The 19,353-nt window shown below is 32.0% G+C and overlaps 3 protein-coding genes across 3 annotated transcripts; 2 read left to right on the forward strand and 1 right to left on the reverse strand.

Annotated features, from left to right (window-relative positions):
* Positions 1–829: 829 nt before the first annotated feature.
* On the forward strand, positions 830–2,853 carry LOC114195908 (Pentatricopeptide repeat (PPR) superfamily protein). Its single transcript, XM_028086354.2, has one exon. The coding sequence runs from the start codon at positions 1,020–1,022 to the stop codon at positions 2,610–2,612; it is 1,593 nt and encodes a 530-aa protein (XP_027942155.1). The 5' UTR covers positions 830–1,019; the 3' UTR covers positions 2,613–2,853.
* Positions 2,854–5,979: 3,126 nt separating this feature from the next.
* LOC114196318 (uncharacterized protein At1g76070-like) lies at positions 5,980–7,054 on the forward strand. The gene has a single exon (XM_028086924.2). It carries the CDS (start codon positions 6,070–6,072, stop codon positions 6,853–6,855), a length of 786 nt encoding a protein of 261 aa, XP_027942725.1. The 5' UTR covers positions 5,980–6,069; the 3' UTR covers positions 6,856–7,054.
* A 7,845-nt stretch (positions 7,055–14,899) lies between these two features.
* Positions 14,900–16,290, reverse strand: LOC114164155 (24-methylenesterol C-methyltransferase 2). Its single transcript, XM_028048698.2, has one exon. It carries the CDS (start codon positions 16,205–16,207, stop codon positions 15,113–15,115), a length of 1,095 nt encoding a protein of 364 aa, XP_027904499.1. The 5' UTR covers positions 16,208–16,290; the 3' UTR covers positions 14,900–15,112.
* Positions 16,291–19,353: the final 3,063 nt, after the last annotated feature.

The following is a 19,353-nucleotide window of genomic DNA, read 5'->3' on the forward strand; positions in this document are numbered from 1 at the left end:
TATAGAATTATAATTGATAATTTATTTGATATAAAAAAGAAAATAATAATATTTAAGTAATAAAATAATTTTAATGTTGGTGTACTGTTTATTTTTCTCTTTAACAGTCTATCTTTGATTTTAAGGTTGTTAAAAATTAAAACATAATTAATTACCAAGTCATAAAATGTTAAACATTTAAACTTTTTTTAACTTTTTTTTTAATTTTTTTTTGCATTAAATAAATTATCAGTAATATATTATTTATATCCTTTAAATAAAGTAAAATATGCATTAATGAATATAAAGATAAACAATTATTTATCAGGATAAATTACAATTGTATAACACTACATAATTATATTATTTTAATTAGCAAAATTAACTATTCTAAATTTTAATATAAATGTAATAAAATAGAATATCATTTGATTAATGTTAATTATTTAATAAATTTGTTAATATCAAATGTAATTTAAATACTCTTCTACTATTCGAGACTTTTTTTAAGAATAAAACCGTGATAGAGTTCCTCGCTCCAAAGTGGACAATATTTCAGGAACATAATGATTGTTTATACACAGGTGGGATTGACAACTCCCCTTGCCCTTTACTTGAATATTTATTCCAGTACACCCGATAAATCACACATTGCTTAGGAGTCAATGTCAAAACTGTGAAGGAACCCTCCATGAAAGCAAACGTAAGGTAAATTTAAATAATAAATCACTTAAAAAGATAATACTGATAAAATAGTTGTTTTTATTTAAAAATAAATATAAATAAAAAAATATTTTATATATAGTACAAATATTAAATAATTATATAAAAATCCAAACAAATTATACCTGAATTTTATTTTAAATAAGAAATAGGAACTGTACATAACCTAGCCCAATTTGGGCATTGTGTTAGCTCTGGTCCACGACTATTTTCTTCTTCTTTAGCCTATTCGGCGCCACTAACATAGTTTTAGTTGAGTGATTCTGAATTCTCAATCGGAGGACACGAACGGCGCACCAGCGTTACTTGACCTATCCATGGCTTCTATCAAATCATGTGCACGGTTGCGCCACTCCCTCTCACCGCTCCTACCCTGCACTTTCAAGCAACACTGTTCTTCGGCTTCACTTCCCGAACCTCTTCTCCAACCCGATTCAAACGACACATTCCAAACTCCAATCCTATCCTCCGAGGAAACCACCTTAGCCGACAAACTCCACGCCGCCATCAAAGAACACCACCGCAGAAACCCCACACCAAACCCTAACGCCCCGCCCCCCACTCCCAACCTTACCATCCCAGACCTCTCCCTTGACTTCTCCGCGCTCTCCGCCGCTCACACACTCTCCCCCGCCGTCGCCCGCCGCGTCATCGAGAAATGCGGCGCTGTCCGCCACGGCATCCCCTTCCTCCAATCCCTCGCGTTCTTCAACTGGGCCACCGCACTCGACGGATTTCCCACCTCGCCAGAGCCCTACAACGAGATGCTCGACCTCGCCGGAAAGCTGCGACATTTCGACCTCGCGTGGCACGTGATCGACCTAATGAAGACTCGCGGCGTCGAAATCAGCGTTCACACGTTCTCCGCTCTCGTCCGCCGCTACGTGAGGGCCGGATTACCTGCAGAGGCGGTGCACGCTTTCAACCGCATGGAGGACTATGGCTGCACTCCCGACAAGGTTGCGTTTTCAATTGTGATTAGTAGCTTGTGTAAAAAAAGAAGGGCAAATGAGGCTCAATCGTTTTTTGAGAGTCTCAAGCATAAGTTTGAGCCTGATGTTTTAGTTTACACTAGTTTGGTTTATGGGTGGTGTCGTGCTGGTAACATATCTAAGGCTGAAGAGGTGTTTAGTGATATGAAGATGGCTGGGATTAAGCCTAATGTTTATACTTACAGCATTGTGATTGATTCGTTGTGCCGATGCGGGCAAATTACGCGTGCTCACGATGTTTTCGCGGAGATGATTGATGCAGGGTGTGATCCTAACGCTGTTACTTTCAACAATTTGATGCGGGTTCATGTGAAGGCTGGGAGGACTGAGAAGGTATTGCAGATTTACAATCAGATGAAGAGGCTAGGTTGTCCTGCAGATACCATTAGCTACAATTTCATCATTGAGAGTCATTGCAGGGATGAGAATCTTGATGAGGCTGTGAAGATTCTCAATTTGATGGTGAAAAAAGGGGTTGCTCCAAATGCGTCCACTTTCAATTGTGTTTTTGGATGCATAGCTAAGTTGCATGATGTGAATGGTGCGCACAGGATGTATGCTAGAATGAAGGAGCTGAAGTGCCAGCCCAATACTTTGACTTATAATATATTGATGAGGATGTTTGCTGAGTCGCGATCTACGGATATGGTTCTGAAAATGAAGAAGGAAATGGATGAGAATCAGGTTGAGCCTAATGTAAACACTTACCGGATTTTGATTTCGATGTTTTGTGAAATGAAGCACTGGAACAATGCTTACAAGTTATTGAAGGAAATGGTTGAAGAAAAATGCCTTAGACCCAATCTCTCAGTTTATGAAACTGTTCTGGAGCTGCTCAGAAACGCTGGACAGTTGAAAAAGCACGAAGAGTTGGTGGAGAAGATGGTTTCGAGGGGATTCGTCACTCGCCCTTTGTAGAGTTTGCTTCATCCACATTTTTTAGTTAGTGTTGAAAGTAACACAAATGGTGGTATCTGTTTATTAATTGGTATTGATGAGACAAAATGTGCCTTATTCTTTTAATTTAGGTGCTCTAGTCTCTATTGCTATTTTATGTTCGTAGTGTAGAATGGTGTTATAGCTGATTGAAATCTTCGATGGAGTATTTTTTTTTTTTTTTGAAGGAAAATTTATAAACGTGATGACCATGATTTTATTATTTGGTTTGTGGCCGAAATTCTGGTGTTCAAGAGGGAAAAGCACAAATGTGATTTGAAGCATTTTGTTGAGCCTAATTGATAAATGCTGTTATGTGAAGGGAACTCGAATGAGTTATTGTTCTCCAATTGGTAGTTTGCACATTTGTGAGGTATGAATGAAAGCCAATGAGACAATTGAAATTCATTATAATTGATGAATAACAGTTAAAGCATTTTTATGAGATAATTGAAATTCATTTCATAAGATACATACTTGTTTCTGGAGACGTTATCCTTGGAGTTTGACGCTGAATAAATATTCAGTGTGGTATAATAAGACCTTTGACCTATTTGATCAACGGCGCGTAACTTTTGATGACTTAGAACCCATCATGCGGCAATCATATAATATTTTTTTACACACTTTTTTTTCTTCCAAAAATATTATTTGTTAAACTCCTTACTCCGGTTATATGTTTGAAATGAAACCATTCACACGGTTACTGAGTGTAGAGTTCCAGAACAAACAACGTGGGAAAACCATTTCTTGCACGTGTTGATTACGCGGATGTGCACGTGCTCAATTAGCTGTTTCAGCGTCGTATATATTCCAATAACGAATGTGACGGTAGAACATTAGAGTTCAGTACAGCAAAAGCCACATGCCAAATATGCTTCATTATTGACATATAAAGACACTGGAAAACAAGTAAGATCAAGCAATAGGACAAGACATTTTTTTCTTTTAATTAAAGCATAAGCAATATATAAAGAAACGCCACAAATTTAAAATCTAAATTTATTAAATTAAGAAGGCCTAACAGAAAATTCTAAATAAAGTCAGAAAGTTTAGTTTCTCACTTAAAAAAAGTAAAATTAATTACAATTCATCACTTAAACAGCATTATTCCGTTCTTTAAAAGAATTATAATTTATAATAGATTTTAGTTTGAAGCTTGTAAAATTATAATAAATAAAGGAAATAGTTTTGTTTCTTTAAACTAGTTTACCTTGCATAAAATAAACGAGTTTACCTAAAACAACTTTAATTGATAATCGAGACTAAAGATATCATAAGTTTATTAGAAAAAAAGAGAGATGACACAGTTTAATTTGTTTCTTTAATTTGACTTTACTTACAAAGTAAAACTAAAGGATAAGTAAAACTACAGAGAGTGCTTAATTTATACCTAATTAATACTTATAAAACTCCTAATGAACAGTCCAATTAATGCAAAGGGTGGAATCTTTTCCGATGAAAATATCCTTTTATTTAACATTTATTATTATTATTATTTTATTTTTTAGTATTAATATATTTATTTGATGAGTATTACAAAAATATCCATTATAATAATAAATTTGTGTGATGTTACATCAAACAACTTGTTAACCTTAATTGAAGATTTTAAAAGCATTTCAAACATCGACAACCGATAATTTAAAATTCTGATGTGAAACTTTCTTGAAAAAATCCACGTTTATGTAGTGACTCTAGTTGTCTTATTTTACGAAAACTTTGTCTTTTTCTTTTCTTTTTCTTTTTTATTTCAAAAACCACATGCCCCGTTCAATGATTTAGGTCAAAACTTAACAAGTCAGAAATGGACCACATCAAGGGCGCAAAACATCAAAAATTTATTACAGATATAAACATATATTTAAGTATACTAGTTGTATTATTACGTCTTCTACCTAATAAAGTAAATAATGTTTTAATTTCGTATAACTATATATATATATATATATATATATATATATATATATATATATATATATATATATATATATTTGTAAATATTAATTAGATATGTTAATTTGATTTCAGTTATTACTATTTCTGAATTAATGGTATTGATATTGATTATTTTAGTTAAATATTTTCAGATAGCTTGACACATGCACGTTAAAGTTAACATGCAAAAATAACAATGTGACACTTAACATATTTATGAAATGTTGAATATAGACAATAAGAAAAAAATAATTAGAAGCATTAACTTTAAATCGCGTCATCATTGTTTTCTCCTCCAACTTGAAAGTTTTTATTTTTCAATTTTACAGAATATTATGTTTAGGTTGTAGAGTTAGACTACTACACTAGCTCCTTTGATGAAAACTGGCAAATGAAAGACTGTTATTGTCATTTAGCAAATTGATTTAAATGATAATTTTTTTTTCTAAAGTTAATTAAGGATTCAAACTGAGTATATTGTTTCTCTTGGTCTTCTAATTAGAGAAATATTTTTAATATTTTAATTTTGTAAAATATTACTTTTAATTTGTTGTTGACATATTTTTGCGTTATTATTATTTAATTTCTTAATCAATATGTTCGTTCATGAACATTTCTCACTTTTTCTCACACATTGCAAAATCTTAATCACAAACACAATAAGAGTTTATCTAATCTAAGTCGTCACTATCCAATAAAGATCTTGATTGAAAATAAAAAAAATTAGAAAGAGGTGATAATCATAATTTATCAAAAACTAAAATCATTTTAACAATGATCAAAACAATATCCTTCTAAATAACATCAGAGTTAACAAAATTTAATAAATATTTTTCTTTTCAAAAACAATCATATTATTAAATTAAATTTACGTGTTAAATGTAAACATTGAATATACTTTGTGACAGATGATCAACATAACTATTGTCCTATAATAATCTCAATAACTAAAAATATATATATATATATATATATATATATATATAAAATATCACTTAACTAAATCTACACTAAATATTAACTTATCCATCAATGTCACATCATCATCTAATTCCAAGGATTGAAAGAATCATTTTGCAAAATCTAACTCCTACAAAATAAAAATTTTAATTCAAAAAAATTGTCCTCAGTTTTGAGTTACATAAACATAACCTAAAATAACACATATCGTAATTTAATATTAAATAAAAAATTGTAGTTATGTTACTAGCATTTATTGGCCCAAACTAACAGCTGTTTTTTAATTTGCCGAGTCACACCACTGGTTTTCTTTGACCAAAACCCGTTCTCAAATACCTACCTTTCTTGACACAATCAATGATTAATAAACTAATAAAAAAAGACTAATAACATGTTCCACCCTTATCCTTAGTCAAACAATCCAAGGTGATATATATAAATAGAGTCGATCCCATTGAAACAAAACACAACACAGAACATTATCAAACATTATCAAAATCCAACTCCAGCTTCTTCTACTGATCTTTCACAAATTGTGGCTATGGTGAAACAACTAAAACTTAGGAACAAAATCTTGAAGGTGCTGCCAAAAGCAGTTGCAGCAGTGACCATGACATTTCAAAACCCTCCGTTCAGCCCAGGAAGGGACCATAAATCGAAACCTATCGTGTCCATGATACCACACGAAGCTAGAAGAAAAACCCACGATAGAAATGGCATCGATGGAGTTTATTCTCAGGAACCCACTTCACCGAAAATCTCCTGCATGGGTCAGATCAAGCACAAGAAGAAACAGATAAAACAAGCCAAGACCAAGAGCGCGACCAGGCCAAAAGAAGTTGCTTGCAACAAATCATCGACTGCTTCAAGAGACACAGAGGTGAAGAAGCACGCTTCAACGTTTCAGAAGATGTTATTATTCCACGCGGCGAAGCCAAAATCCGAGGGAAGAAAGTCCAACGCGTCTGCTCCGGGAGATATTCGTGACAGGGATGATGGTCATGGTGCGGCGGCACGTGCACCGCACGTGAGTCAGATGAGAAGGTTCTCGAGTGGACGTGACGCTCTTGCTAATTTTGATTGGAGGGTGGCTCAGGCGGCGGCGGCGGCGGATGAAGAGGAAATTGATTACTATTCCGATGACTATAGAGTGGAGAGTAGTGACGGTGAAGAAGAGGATGAAGAGGTTATGATACCTTTTTCTGCACCGATTTTGGTTGGTGGTGGAGTTGGTGTGCTTAATTTGAAACCACGGAAAGAAATTAACCTGTGGAAGAGAAGAACCATGGCTCCACCAATGCCACTTCAGTTGCACGGGACAAACTGATTGTTTTTGTTTTTTTCGTGACAGCAAAATGCAAAAAGATTGATTTTTTCTTTCCATTTTTCAGTTGGTTTTGAAACACTTTATGTGAAGATGAATAGTTACTTACAGCCAAGTAATGCAATTGGCAAGGTGTTATGGTAGACGAGTATCGTAGTGTACAAAAATATATCATGGCATCAAAATTATGATCTTTACTCTATTCCAAGTTGAAGTTCATAGAGAACGAGATTCAAACTGTAATTTGTGGTTGTACAAAACATTTTCTACAAGTTATTGCTCAGAAATTGATAATTTCTCACTCACTTTTTTTATAAACAACTATTTAAATGACGAAAATAAATACATATAAAAATTTGAAATAAAAAAAGGGTTAATTATGTTTTTCGTTCCTCAATTATTGCTATAATTTTTGGTTTTAGTCCATCACCTAACGTTTGCACTATTTTAGTTCCTGACGTTTTGAATTGGATGAAATTAGTCCTCAATTTTAAACTCCGTTAATTTCATGTGACAGTTGTCAAATAAAATGGCATGTGAGGATCCCGTTTTCAGTTGACTTAAAGTTTTTTCAAATGTGGTTATTTTTTTTGTAACGTGTGAGGGTTTGTTCTGCGTGCACTGCTCCACCACTGGCACTACCACAATGGTTCCTTCTTCCTCAAAGTCTATGGTCACCACAGACAACCATCACAACACCCACCACAGGCGTGCCTTGCCGGCGTTAGCAGCAGACCTCCTCCTTCAGTCTCTCTCTTTTACGCGCATTCTCCAGAAGAAGAAGAATGTGGACGTGGATACTTGCACGAGTAACACGTACCATGGTGCTCGCAACTGCTCATCAATTCACCAACGCATCTCTAACCCTAGCTTTTCCAAAATCCCCAAATCAAGTTTCCCCCAAAATTTTCAACAACCCTCGATTTTTCTCCCCTAATTCCACACTCACCCTTGATGATGAGCTCTCACTGGATTCTTCAGAAAATGGCGGTGACAGACATCGCGTAGAAGAAGGTGACAATGGAGAAGGAGGCCCATGGAGTGTATGTGGTGGCAATGGAGAAAAAGAAACGACCACTGATGAGTACAATTAGCTTTTTGGTTGGCAAGCTTTGTGGACAAGATGAAACTGTTAAATTGGCTTTGGAGATGCTGGAGGATATCCCTGAGGAGAAGAGGGGGTGTGCGATAAAGCCGTTTATGGCGGTTGTTCGGGCATTGTGTAGGATTAAGGAAGTTGATAAAGCCACGAAGTTATTGGTGAAGATGATTAAGGATGGGCCGTGTAGCAGAGGACGGTGAGAAACGTTGAGAAGCCAGAGGCTGCGTTGGAGAGGACGATGGCAGGGCCCAAGTAAATGGAAATCTGCTCGAAGAAAGCCGATAATCTTGTATTTTCTTTAGGCAAAACTCCATCTGCCACAAAATCCTTACCATTTTTCAACACCCTTCCGGTTATCCTGAGAATCCAAGAAAGCTCCTCCACATCACGGAGGAGGCAAACACTCGCATAAAAGAGAGAAATCGAAGGAGGAGGCCCGCTGCCAATGTCGGCGAGGTGTGCCAATGGTGGGTGTTGCGGTGGTTGTCTGTGGTGGCCATAGTCTTTGAGGAAGAAGGAACCACTGTGGCAATGTCAATGGTTGCGCGCGGCACAAACCCTCACACATTACCAAAAAAATAACCACATCCGAAAATTTTTTAAGTCAACTGAAAACTGATCCTTAAGTGCCATTCCGTTTGATAACTGTCACATGAAATTAACGGAGTTTAAAATAGTGCAAATGTTAGATGAGGGACTAAAACAAAAAATTAGTAATAGTTGAGAGACGAAAGACATAATTAACCCAATATATATATATATATATATATATATATTAGTATATAAATAATTAAAAATAAAAATGTAATTAATGAATTTGATATAGATTTTGTTTTCTTCAAATCTAAAATTAATGTGTGCAATATTTATATATATAAATAATATTTGTGTTTGGTGATATCTTTTCGTTAGTTTTTAGTTATTTTATGTAATAAAACCGAGTCCAGATATTTTACTGGTTTTTTGGGTGTTGTTCTCTGCTGAGCATTGAAAATACACTTTGTTGACATTTTAAATATTTTATTAATATATTTTAAAACATCAAAATTAGTGATAATCAATGTATTATGAAGACACAGCACAAAAAAACTCAACCGAGAATCCAAATTCAATAAAACCTTTATATATAGGATACATTTAGGAATTAGGATAAGTTTAGGAATTATTAACTTTGTGTTTATTAAATATAAGTTGTTACGTTATTTAATATGAAAAGAAGATTTACTCGCTATTCGTTTGTTTATTTATCAGGTAACTGTTTAAAATTTTTTTGTAAATTTGTTTAAAACTTGTGAATATGTGAGGGTATCCATACATACTTGTATACCCACAAATATTTAATAAAAATATTTAGTAAAATTTATAAAAATATAAAATATCATATAAATTTAATTTTAATTTTAAATTTTTATAAATAATATCTAATACTTATACCTAACTTATTTATAAACAAATATTAAAATCCTCATTATTCACTTATATTAACTATACACCACACATTTTATTCTCAAATACTCTCGGACAAATATACTTACTTTTGCCATCTTATATATAAGTTTTCCATCCGATAATCTTTAGCCAATTTCAATATATCTAAATTGACTTTCATTCAGATTAACTTGATTTCTAAAAATAGCCCAGAACATCCTGAACTTAATTTAAACTCACTTTAGTTAGTTATTCAATTATAAACTCAATTTTAATTTGAAAATCATCAACACAACCTTAATCAATTCATCCTGATGCATATCAATTGTGTAACTCAAATTTAATTGAACATTTTATCTTAGTCTTGATTAAAGAATTTTCAAAAGCATTCTGAATTAAAAAACTTAAATTCGATTTTAGTCAATTTATCTTTCATTGACTTCAATGAATATATCTTTTGGTCAATTATCTTAGTTTATTTCGATCAATTTTGATTAGAGAATTTTTTTCAGAAGCGTTGATTTATATATTTTTAACTTAATTTAATCTACATAATTTTAAACTTATATCTGATTTAAAGTATCGTTACTTTGATCTTTTAACTAAAATACTTTTACTTATACCTTAATGAATAAATCTTCATTTGGACTTCAACTAAGTTTTTTCTTTCACATTAGTTTATATTTTGAAATTGATTCACAGTTTAAAACCAAACTTAACCAAATTCAAAGTAACTTTTAAATTGAAGCCAATTTTGTGCATTTAAATATCTAGAACCATTTAATTGGATTCTATATCCTCCCCTCCGCGACACAAATACCCCACAGTTGAAGGACCAGTTAGCTAAACTTGGACTACCTCTTCCTGAAATCCATCGTTTTTTTTTTCCTCCAATCCATAAAATCTATAATTCTCAAACTATCTTTCATCAAAAATATAATAAAATTGTGTACTTTTTCTTTTAATTTTATAAATTTATGTTCGGAAAGGTATATTTCAGATTTAAAAATATTTTCTGAAACACTCAATTGAAAAAGTATAAAATAATATATTTTAGATCGTATATTTAGAAAAATATTCTTTTATTCCGTGTTCAAAATATATTTTCAGAATATCCTATTCATAATGTAATTTTTTTATATTTTTTAGTTTAAGTGTTTAAAAGGTATTTTTGGATTAAAAAAATTGGATGTTCCGGAACTCAAAAACCCACACCCAGCTCAACCATCTTCTCCATCTATGTCCACGAATATGTTGGTTCATGAGCTTCTTGACTAAGAGAGGTGCTTCTGTTTGGGAAGATCTTCTTCAGCAAAACGAAAATGGGGAGGTAAAAACAAAACATTTAGAAACTTGGTCATTGATGGTGGTGAATCTTTTAGAACATGGGGATTTAAGGGTTGCAACAGTGAGAAAAGAAAAAAAAAACATTGATTTTGCTGGGAAACACCATTGCCGGAAAACAAAAACTATTTTATATTCAAAAGCATCTCACCGATGAAGGAAATCGAGGTGAGTGTAGGAGATGAAGTAGAGGATTAAGTGATTTATTTTAGATTGTTTTATTGAATTTTTCACTAAGGCAATGAAGTCGTTTCAATAAGGCTATGGGGTGCAGGAAGAAAACAATGTGGTGCAAAAAAAAGCAGCCCTAAACTTTACACGTACCAACATCAGACCATCACTAGTAACCTTATTTTAGTCAATGTGTAGTTTCTTCCTGCATCTCCATATATGCATTCTATATAAAAAAATTTTCTAGTATTTTTTTATAGTGAAATTCATAAATTGAAAAAAAAAATCAGTGTATAATTTGAAGATTATTTTTCGTAGTTGTGGAATCTGAAATGACTTTTAGAAAATTAAATAAATTCTAAATTATATAATTTAAAAGTTATTTTTAATTTTCAAATTATATGATTTTAAAAGAATATATTCAATTTTTTTGTATGACTTATATTTTCAAGGAGACAAATTAAGAAAAAAAATGTAATTTTTCTTTAAAATTTTCTTTATAACTACTTTTTTTGTGAAAAATATATTTTTAACGCTACGTATATTAGATTAAATTCAGTTTTAAGATATGTTAATTTGTCACCCCAAATTTTGGTGACTTAAAATTGTTCTAAATATTGGAGTTATTTTAAAATTTATTAACGTCATGCTGACAATTTTTAGTTTTTATGTTACACAAATTTTGTTTCTATGCATATGCTAGAATTTTTTTTTTCTGACTATGTTCGGTAGTTTGGGTACCGTGACAGTTGGAATTTAAATAAATATAAATTTTTTAAACATGTAATTGTCGCTACTGTCTCAAATATCATTTTATTATTCATATCTTTTTATTATTTGATTATATTTTGAAAGGTTAATATCTTTGCAGAAAGAATGATAAAGACTGCATCATAATAATAATTTTATAAAATCAATTCACATGAGAAAAAACTCTACTTTCCTGTGCCTTTACTTTCCATGGAGAAAAAAAAAAAAAAAGTCTCAAATTTTCCAGAGTGAAAGTTCCTTTCCACAGAAAAGTGGAATATGATTTTTACTTTGTTATTTTTTTTGTTCAGAGTTCGAGATCCTTTCCACACACTGAAAAAGAGCACCTTAATTTTCGAAATTGATGCTTTGATGTAAAGGCTAACTCTGTAATAAATAGACTCCTCTTACATCATTTATTTTCTCTTACTTCTGTTTTACCATAACTTCTAATAATAAAATATTATATTTACCTAACAAAAATAAATACAACAAAACCTCTAAAATGAAAGATAGTTTTTAAAGGAAGCATGTTAACATCACATGATTCTTTCACTTAATGGGTTGAGTTGTGTGCACGTGTCCCTGTCTGAAATCCATTACGCGGATAAATGAGAGTTAATCTTGGTTTAACAGTAAATTTAACAAAACTATCTTCATGTTAATTAAGTATGTTCTATTTAGAGCATTCATGATGGATAGAGCCTTATTATGTCACTTAAATTTTGATCATTTTATGTAAAAAATAATAATATTAAGATTATGTCAATTTATATAAAAAATTATTTTGATATTACCACCTACCTGTCTGCTTAATTAATTCTTTGAATCTTATCATTACATACCAACACTTAAAATATTTTTTTATTAACATCTTTCCATTCTCATATGATTTTTTAAATAAATACAAATAACAATATTTACATAAATAATTTATTATCATATATTTTGATGATAATTTTATTAAATGACATTAAATTATATTCAAAAGTAATCCTATTAAAGAGGACATAAGAGGCACAAAAATTCCGTCACTTATGTCATCTTTTAGCACTCACTTAGTGCATATAAATAAAGATTGAGATGATTTTTTTTAGAGTAAAACTAATGAACACGCAATCGAGTTCTTCACACTTTAATTCTAAATTTTTTTTCTTTTTAAGAAGTAATTCTTTTTAGCGCTACTTTCTAATTAAAATTTAAAGGCAACTTTAGTAAAGCAATGTCAGTTCTCAACCTTTCAACATATTTTAGGCAGATCAACAAATTGAGATTGTAATTTGAAGTATTACAAAAAGAAAACATATAAAAATGAAGTAATTTTATATCCACAGAAAACTCTTATAGTAAGAGAATAAGAAATATACAAATAAATTCTAAAATCCAGTTTTTAAATTTAGTTGAGATGTTTTTTAAAATAGTTAAAAGTTAAAATTTATATTTGAATCTAATATGTTAATATATAAATTATAATTTTAATTATTTAGTGATTGGTTTTACAAATTTTACTTTTGAACTGTTTTCTTTTAAATGCTTTCTAAAATGATAAGACTATTTCTCATCTTTCTTTTAACTACGCGACACAACTTAAAAGATAATAGAGTTTCAGATATTCTAACTCTCTTTTTTTTAGAAAGTTTTATTCTCTCCAAATCTTAAGTTTTCTCTTTCCTATATAAGTTTCATGTTTTACATTTTATGCATCAAATTATACTCGTTGTTCTATTCCATTTAAAAACTATTTTCTCGCTAACATAAGTTCTTATGACATGAACATATGTAAATATCATGTTTGGTTAGAAACCTCAACTTTTCAGAGGTAAGAAAAAAAAAACACCATGTGGGTAACTCAACCACATTACTCAAGGTGGGGTTTGTTAAAAACCGTTGAAGATATAATTTTACATTATCTCAAAGTTAACACTCCCTACAAAATAATAAGTAGAAATATTATATTATTTTCAAGTAAATTAAAAAATGTATTAACTAAATTTTAATTTTTAAAAAATTAATAATTTAATAAATACTAGGAATTTCTAAACTTTTGGTCAAAATCTATAAACTTTTCAATTAATGCATTTAGTTCCATTCACTATAAAACATTAAATTATTTTATTGACAACTAAATTTTCATGAATTTTTAATTATACAAGTGACTAAATAATAGCTGTAGAAAGATACACGGTTTCATTACAGTTCACCTTAACTGTCAACACAATACTATTATTTGTGAACTTACTACAAGACAATATCATCCTCTCTCTTAACTTGTGTTGAATAAGTCATTTGTGAACTCAATAAAAACACATCTAACATATTTATTTACAAACTTCATCAAAATCTCTTTACAAGAACTAAGTGTCAGAAAACAACAATTTGTTCTTCCCAGACCCGACAAAAAAGGTTTATGCATGTCAAGAGAAATTGATACTCTTGACACATGTACAGGAACAACAAATACTTTTGGTAGTTATTATAGAAACTAGGGATAGGATCTTCCAATTGTGTTTCAATAGAGACTTGTTCATGAAGTATACCACTACTTAGTTATATATTAATTTATAATTATATTTTATAGACTCAAATTATAAATATACTATAATTTTAAAAACCCTGCACAAATACACATACTAGATAACTTTTATAAAATAGGTTTTAAATTTCCAACTGGGTTATAATTGATAGTTATTGAAAATCACTAATACTCAAATATTTCTTAAAACAATGTACCCATATATTAGTTATTGGTTTGGCAGATCTAAAGAGAGTGCGGGCCAGATGTCCAGATGTCACGGTGGGTGTGGGGGAAGTAAAAATGGAGGCAGAACGTGACAAGAGTAAAACCAAAAAAGCAACTGAGCAGGCATCGAGGGCAGATTCAGACACTGAAAGCTCAAACATAACCACGTTACAATACAACCAGGCTAATCCCATCCTCAGTGGTCTCCACCTAATCACACGCTAATATACCCATCTAACATGTGCTCTCTTCTGTTTTCTTCTGTTCTATCTCTGTTCTTTCCCTACCCTACCCTTCCCACACGACAAAACCCTTCTTCATTAATCCACTCATTAAAATATCCTCTTCAACAACCACCACCATAAATCCCAGCATTTCAGATACTTTTTCAGATTCCTCCACCAATTAATTAGCCCAAAATCAACCAGACTACCACTACTGATGCACATTTTCTCTCCCATTCTATTCGATTCATTCCCAATCAAAAACCGTCCTCATTCAAACAAATGTGATACATTGCAAAATTAAAATTTAAAATAGAAAGATCAAAATCCGAATTACACCAAGTTCATACTACTGACAGTAATAATAGAAGCTAAAATAACTTAATCAAAAGATAATAATAATAATTATTATGAAAATAAAAAATAAAAAGTACCGGAGACAAGAAACGAGGAGGTGTTTTTGTTTTCGTTATCCAATTTGTCGTCGCCAACTCAACTCACTCAGGTTTGGACGTGGTCGTCGTCACTGTCGTGGGGCTTTCTGCAGAGGATCATGTGCATCGGAGAGAAAATCCCGGAATCGCCCCCTCTGGTCAAATAATCAGCTGTCTTGAAAAGCATCTCATGCACATCGACGGTCCCCTTGGGTGCGATTCCCAAGGCGGCAAGAACAGTGACCACGATGTGGTTCCGCCAGTACGCGATCCGACCCATCTTCAAGCGGCTCCACCAGGGCTGAGCCGGTGGCTTAGCCAGATCCCGCTCCTTAACCACGACAAACCCTACCTTACGCGCGGTTTCAGCTATGTCAGTGTGGCTTCTGAGACCAGGCAAGGCGTCACCTCTCTCAATGCCCTGAATGACCTCCACGTGTTCCGGGTCATCTGAGCGGTACTTATCCGTGGTTACCCACTCATACGAGACGTAGAGTGCACCAGGCTTCAACACGCGGAAGATTTCGGCGTAGACCTGTTCGAGCTTGGGAGCGTGACACGTGGCCTCGATGGAGTAAGCGCCGTCAAAGGAGTTGTCGGGGAAGGGCATGTTGAGGAAATTGCCGCAGACGACCTCGCAGAGGGAGTCCAGGCCTGCTTTCTTGTTGTGGAGGCGGGCGCGATTCACCTGGTAGTCGTTGATTGTGATTCCAACAACGTTCGCGCGGGAATGGGCCGCGATTGCGCGCATTGGGCCGCCCACACCGCAGCCCACGTCCAGGACTCTGTCTCCGGGGCCGGCCTGGATGAGATCCACTGCCATCTCCTCGTGGAGGCGCGTGGCTTCGTGATGGGACTTGCCGGGGATCGAGGGGGAGAAATGGAAGGACTGGCCCCACCCCCACTCGTAGATGTCGGTCACTAAATTGTAGAAGGTGTCCACGAAGTCCGGGACTTTCTCCGCCGTTTCGATCTCCTTCGGGCGGCGGAAGAACGACCAGTACTGCTTGTAGTTGTCCTGGACTTTCTCCGCCGATATGGACCCGCCGGACAGATCCGTGGCGCGCTTTCCCTTCTGCTCGGCGGGGCCCAGTACGCACACGAACCAGTAGAGGCCGCCGGCGAGGAGCGCTCCGGTGCAGAGGAGAGAGAAAGAGTCCATTGTGGTTTGCGGTTGTGGGAGTGAGAGTAGTGAAGTGAAGAGATTGAAGAATATGAAAAACGATTATTTGAGGTTTACTTTCTGGAGTGGGCCTGTGGGCTGGGTTAACCCGCTATTAATTGATCTACTGGACTTCTCCCAAATCCTGTTTCTCTTTTCTTTCCACTCCACGTGCTTGCGCGTGAAACTTCTTTGGCTGCTTTCTATTAATTTATTAAACAATCACAGAGTGAAACACAACAGAAACTATCATCTTCAATATTACTCTTTAGTCCAACACTACTGTTCTCATAATGTATATTCATAACATTTTTTAACTAATACCCTTACCTATATGTTTCAAAACATTAATTTCACCAAAAGTTATATTTGTGGAAGAATATATAACTATAATAATTATTGCTCTTTAATGGATGTGAACAGACATAGTTTCGAAAGAGAGAATGTACTAGCACTGCCGGTTATAATAATAAATAATTTAGTACTTTTATGGCAGTACTTAAATATGAAATTTATTTGTTACCAATATTTAATTTTCCAACGTATTGACTTTTCTTCTTAATTAAATAAATAGTATTAGAATGATTTCTCCTTAAAAAGTTACAATTATTTGGGTTTTTTTTTTCTTTTTCTCACTTGGTTTTCATTATGTAACCCTTTGAATCATCATTTCCCACACCCATTTCCTTTTTCCCACCTACCTTTATCTCTTTTGTTTGCCCTTTTAAGAAAAATCTGAATAAACTTCGTCTCATATAACCATGATGACATTTGTGTTTAGATCACTTCTTACCACATAAAATGTGATGGTGACCATCATAATTTCCACTTTCTAAAACTTCCATTTATAAACCCTCAACTTTCAATTCAATTTTCCACAATTTATATAAATAAAGTTATTTCTCTACTTTCATTTGCTTTTTCAAACACACGTCTCAAAACTGCAAAAGTCACCCTTATAAACAAATAAAGCTAGAACAATCAATTTTATCCGTACAAAAAAACAAAATTCATTAAACACAGCCTAACCTTTAATTTGAAATACAATCTTATAAGATTCTGAAACACAACCTTCAATGGCTTGGTGGTCCTTGATTCTGAAAATTTTTCAGCTTCACTTATTACCATTAAATATAAGATATTTATTTAATAAGATGTGAGACGATAATTTGTTTATTTACTACTGTTAGCTTATGTTTAAGCATGTAAACAATTGAAAAGGGTGAATTTAAAAATGAAAGTAGAATCATTTGTTGAAGTAAGGTGAGTTTAAGATACTCGTTAACATTGGTCTATCGTTATTTATAGTTAAATTACTAATATGAGTTGCTTAAAGTTTTTTTTTTATGAAGTGATTATAATTATTTAAGTTGTATTTGAATATTCAAAATTATTGAATTATAAACTGTACGATTAACCATGTATTAATCTAATCCTTTCAAATTATTCATGCTATTTTAGATGTTTAAATTTGTCTGAAAATATTTAAAATATCGAGACATTCTAAATAAATAAAATTTAATTATATTTTAATATTGTAATTGAATTTTCCTTTGTTATTAGCTTTTAAATATATAAAAGTTCATTGAAATTAAACACACTATAGTTTTTTAAATAACCATACAAATGAAAAAGAAAGCAAAACAATTCTTTGCAAACAAAATAATTACTATACGACATGAGTTAATAATGTTTTAATTAATTTATGTCTGTTGATGATTAAATACACTTATAATAATTAAAGACTTCATTCTAATGATATTTTGAGTCCTCATAAACCACTATGGTTCATTAGTAATAGTTGGAGTCATAATTCCATTGGAAGAAAAAGTGATGAGTAATTAAATAAGTGCAAATGATATTAAGAATTAAAAATTACTACTAGATTCTCACCATTGTCTGAGAATAGATTAATTCTACCGCAAACATAGAACATAAGACATTTGTAATGAGTTGTCTTAACGAAATTTAGTTCCCCAAGAACTGGTCCTCAAAAAACTAACCAGCTAAAAGATATCTCTTGCTGTCACAACGAACTCTTGTATCATTACAATGTTGAAAGAATCAACAACCATTTTCTTATTTAGAAATTGTACAACAACTTGGCAACATAGAAACCTCAGATATATGTTGTCCTCACACGAATTTTATTTGTCTCCTCTTTTTTTTTTTATTATTTGATTATTTTGTGGAGTTTTACTTTATCAAACTTGAAGTAAGTTGTAACTGAAAAGCATAAAGTTAATTTATGTTACATTTTTATATGTTCCAAAAAAGAGTTTATCCTATATCCATGTTGATACTTATTCATTCATTATACTAAATATTAATTAAATATTTTTTACCAAAATAAAAATCACAAAAAAGAAAAATTATTATATTATTAAGGGTTAAATATGTTTTTGTCCCTTAATTTTGAGTGAAAATTGAAATTAATCTCTCTTTGAAATTTTTGTTCAATTTAGTTTCCCAACTTTATAATTTTGTGAATTTAGTCATTTTCACCATATTTTGTTAAGTTTATTTGATGTTTCAAATGCATTTCATGATAGTTTATTAGTTAACATTAAAGTAAAAATGTGTCAAACGGTGTAAACAACTCAAATATTATCACCAAACGCACTTGAAACGTCAAATAAATTTAATAAAATTTGGTTCAAATGACTAAATTCACACAGTTATAAAGTTGAGAGACTAAATTTAACCAAAGTTTTAAAAAATACTAATTTCAATTTTTACTTAAAGTTAAAGGACAAAAAATATATTTAACTCTACTATTAAATATCAATGTGAAAATGATACACATCATTTTCTATAATATTATTAAAAAAATAGTAATAATCGTGTAAACATCAAATAATTATTAAATAAATATCAAATAATTGTAAATAAAAATAAACACAATCAAATGTGTATCAATAAGTTAGAAAGCAGATAACTAAAAGAAAACTAATATAAGTTTACTAAATTACTTAACAAATTAAATATACTTTTGTAATCTAAAAAGAGATTAATACCATTACGAGGACGAGTATATAAATGAAATATAAAGGACATGTATATAGCCATCTCATTCCTATATTAGTTAAAAGTTGAATATTATTTATAATGAGATTTCTTAATAAAATGATATGAATTAATCGTGT

This window comes from Vigna unguiculata, chromosome 9 (assembly GCF_037176805.1).
Source record: "Vigna unguiculata cultivar grain cowpea cultivar isolate G323 ecotype 2 chromosome 9, ASM3717680v1, whole genome shotgun sequence".
NCBI classification, from domain to species: domain Eukaryota; kingdom Viridiplantae; phylum Streptophyta; class Magnoliopsida; order Fabales; family Fabaceae; genus Vigna; species Vigna unguiculata.

What these genes read in the sequence shown, in the direction of transcription:
- LOC114195908 (XM_028086354.2), top strand. Translation starts at nt 1,020, where the DNA reads ATGGCTTCTATCAAATCATGTGCACGGTTGCGCCACTCCCTCTCACCG.
- LOC114196318 (XM_028086924.2), top strand. Translation starts at nt 6,070, where the DNA reads ATGGTGAAACAACTAAAACTTAGGAACAAAATCTTGAAGGTGCTGCCA.
- LOC114164155 (XM_028048698.2), bottom strand. Translation starts at nt 16,207, where the DNA reads ATGGACTCTTTCTCTCTCCTCTGCACCGGAGCGCTCCTCGCCGGCGGC.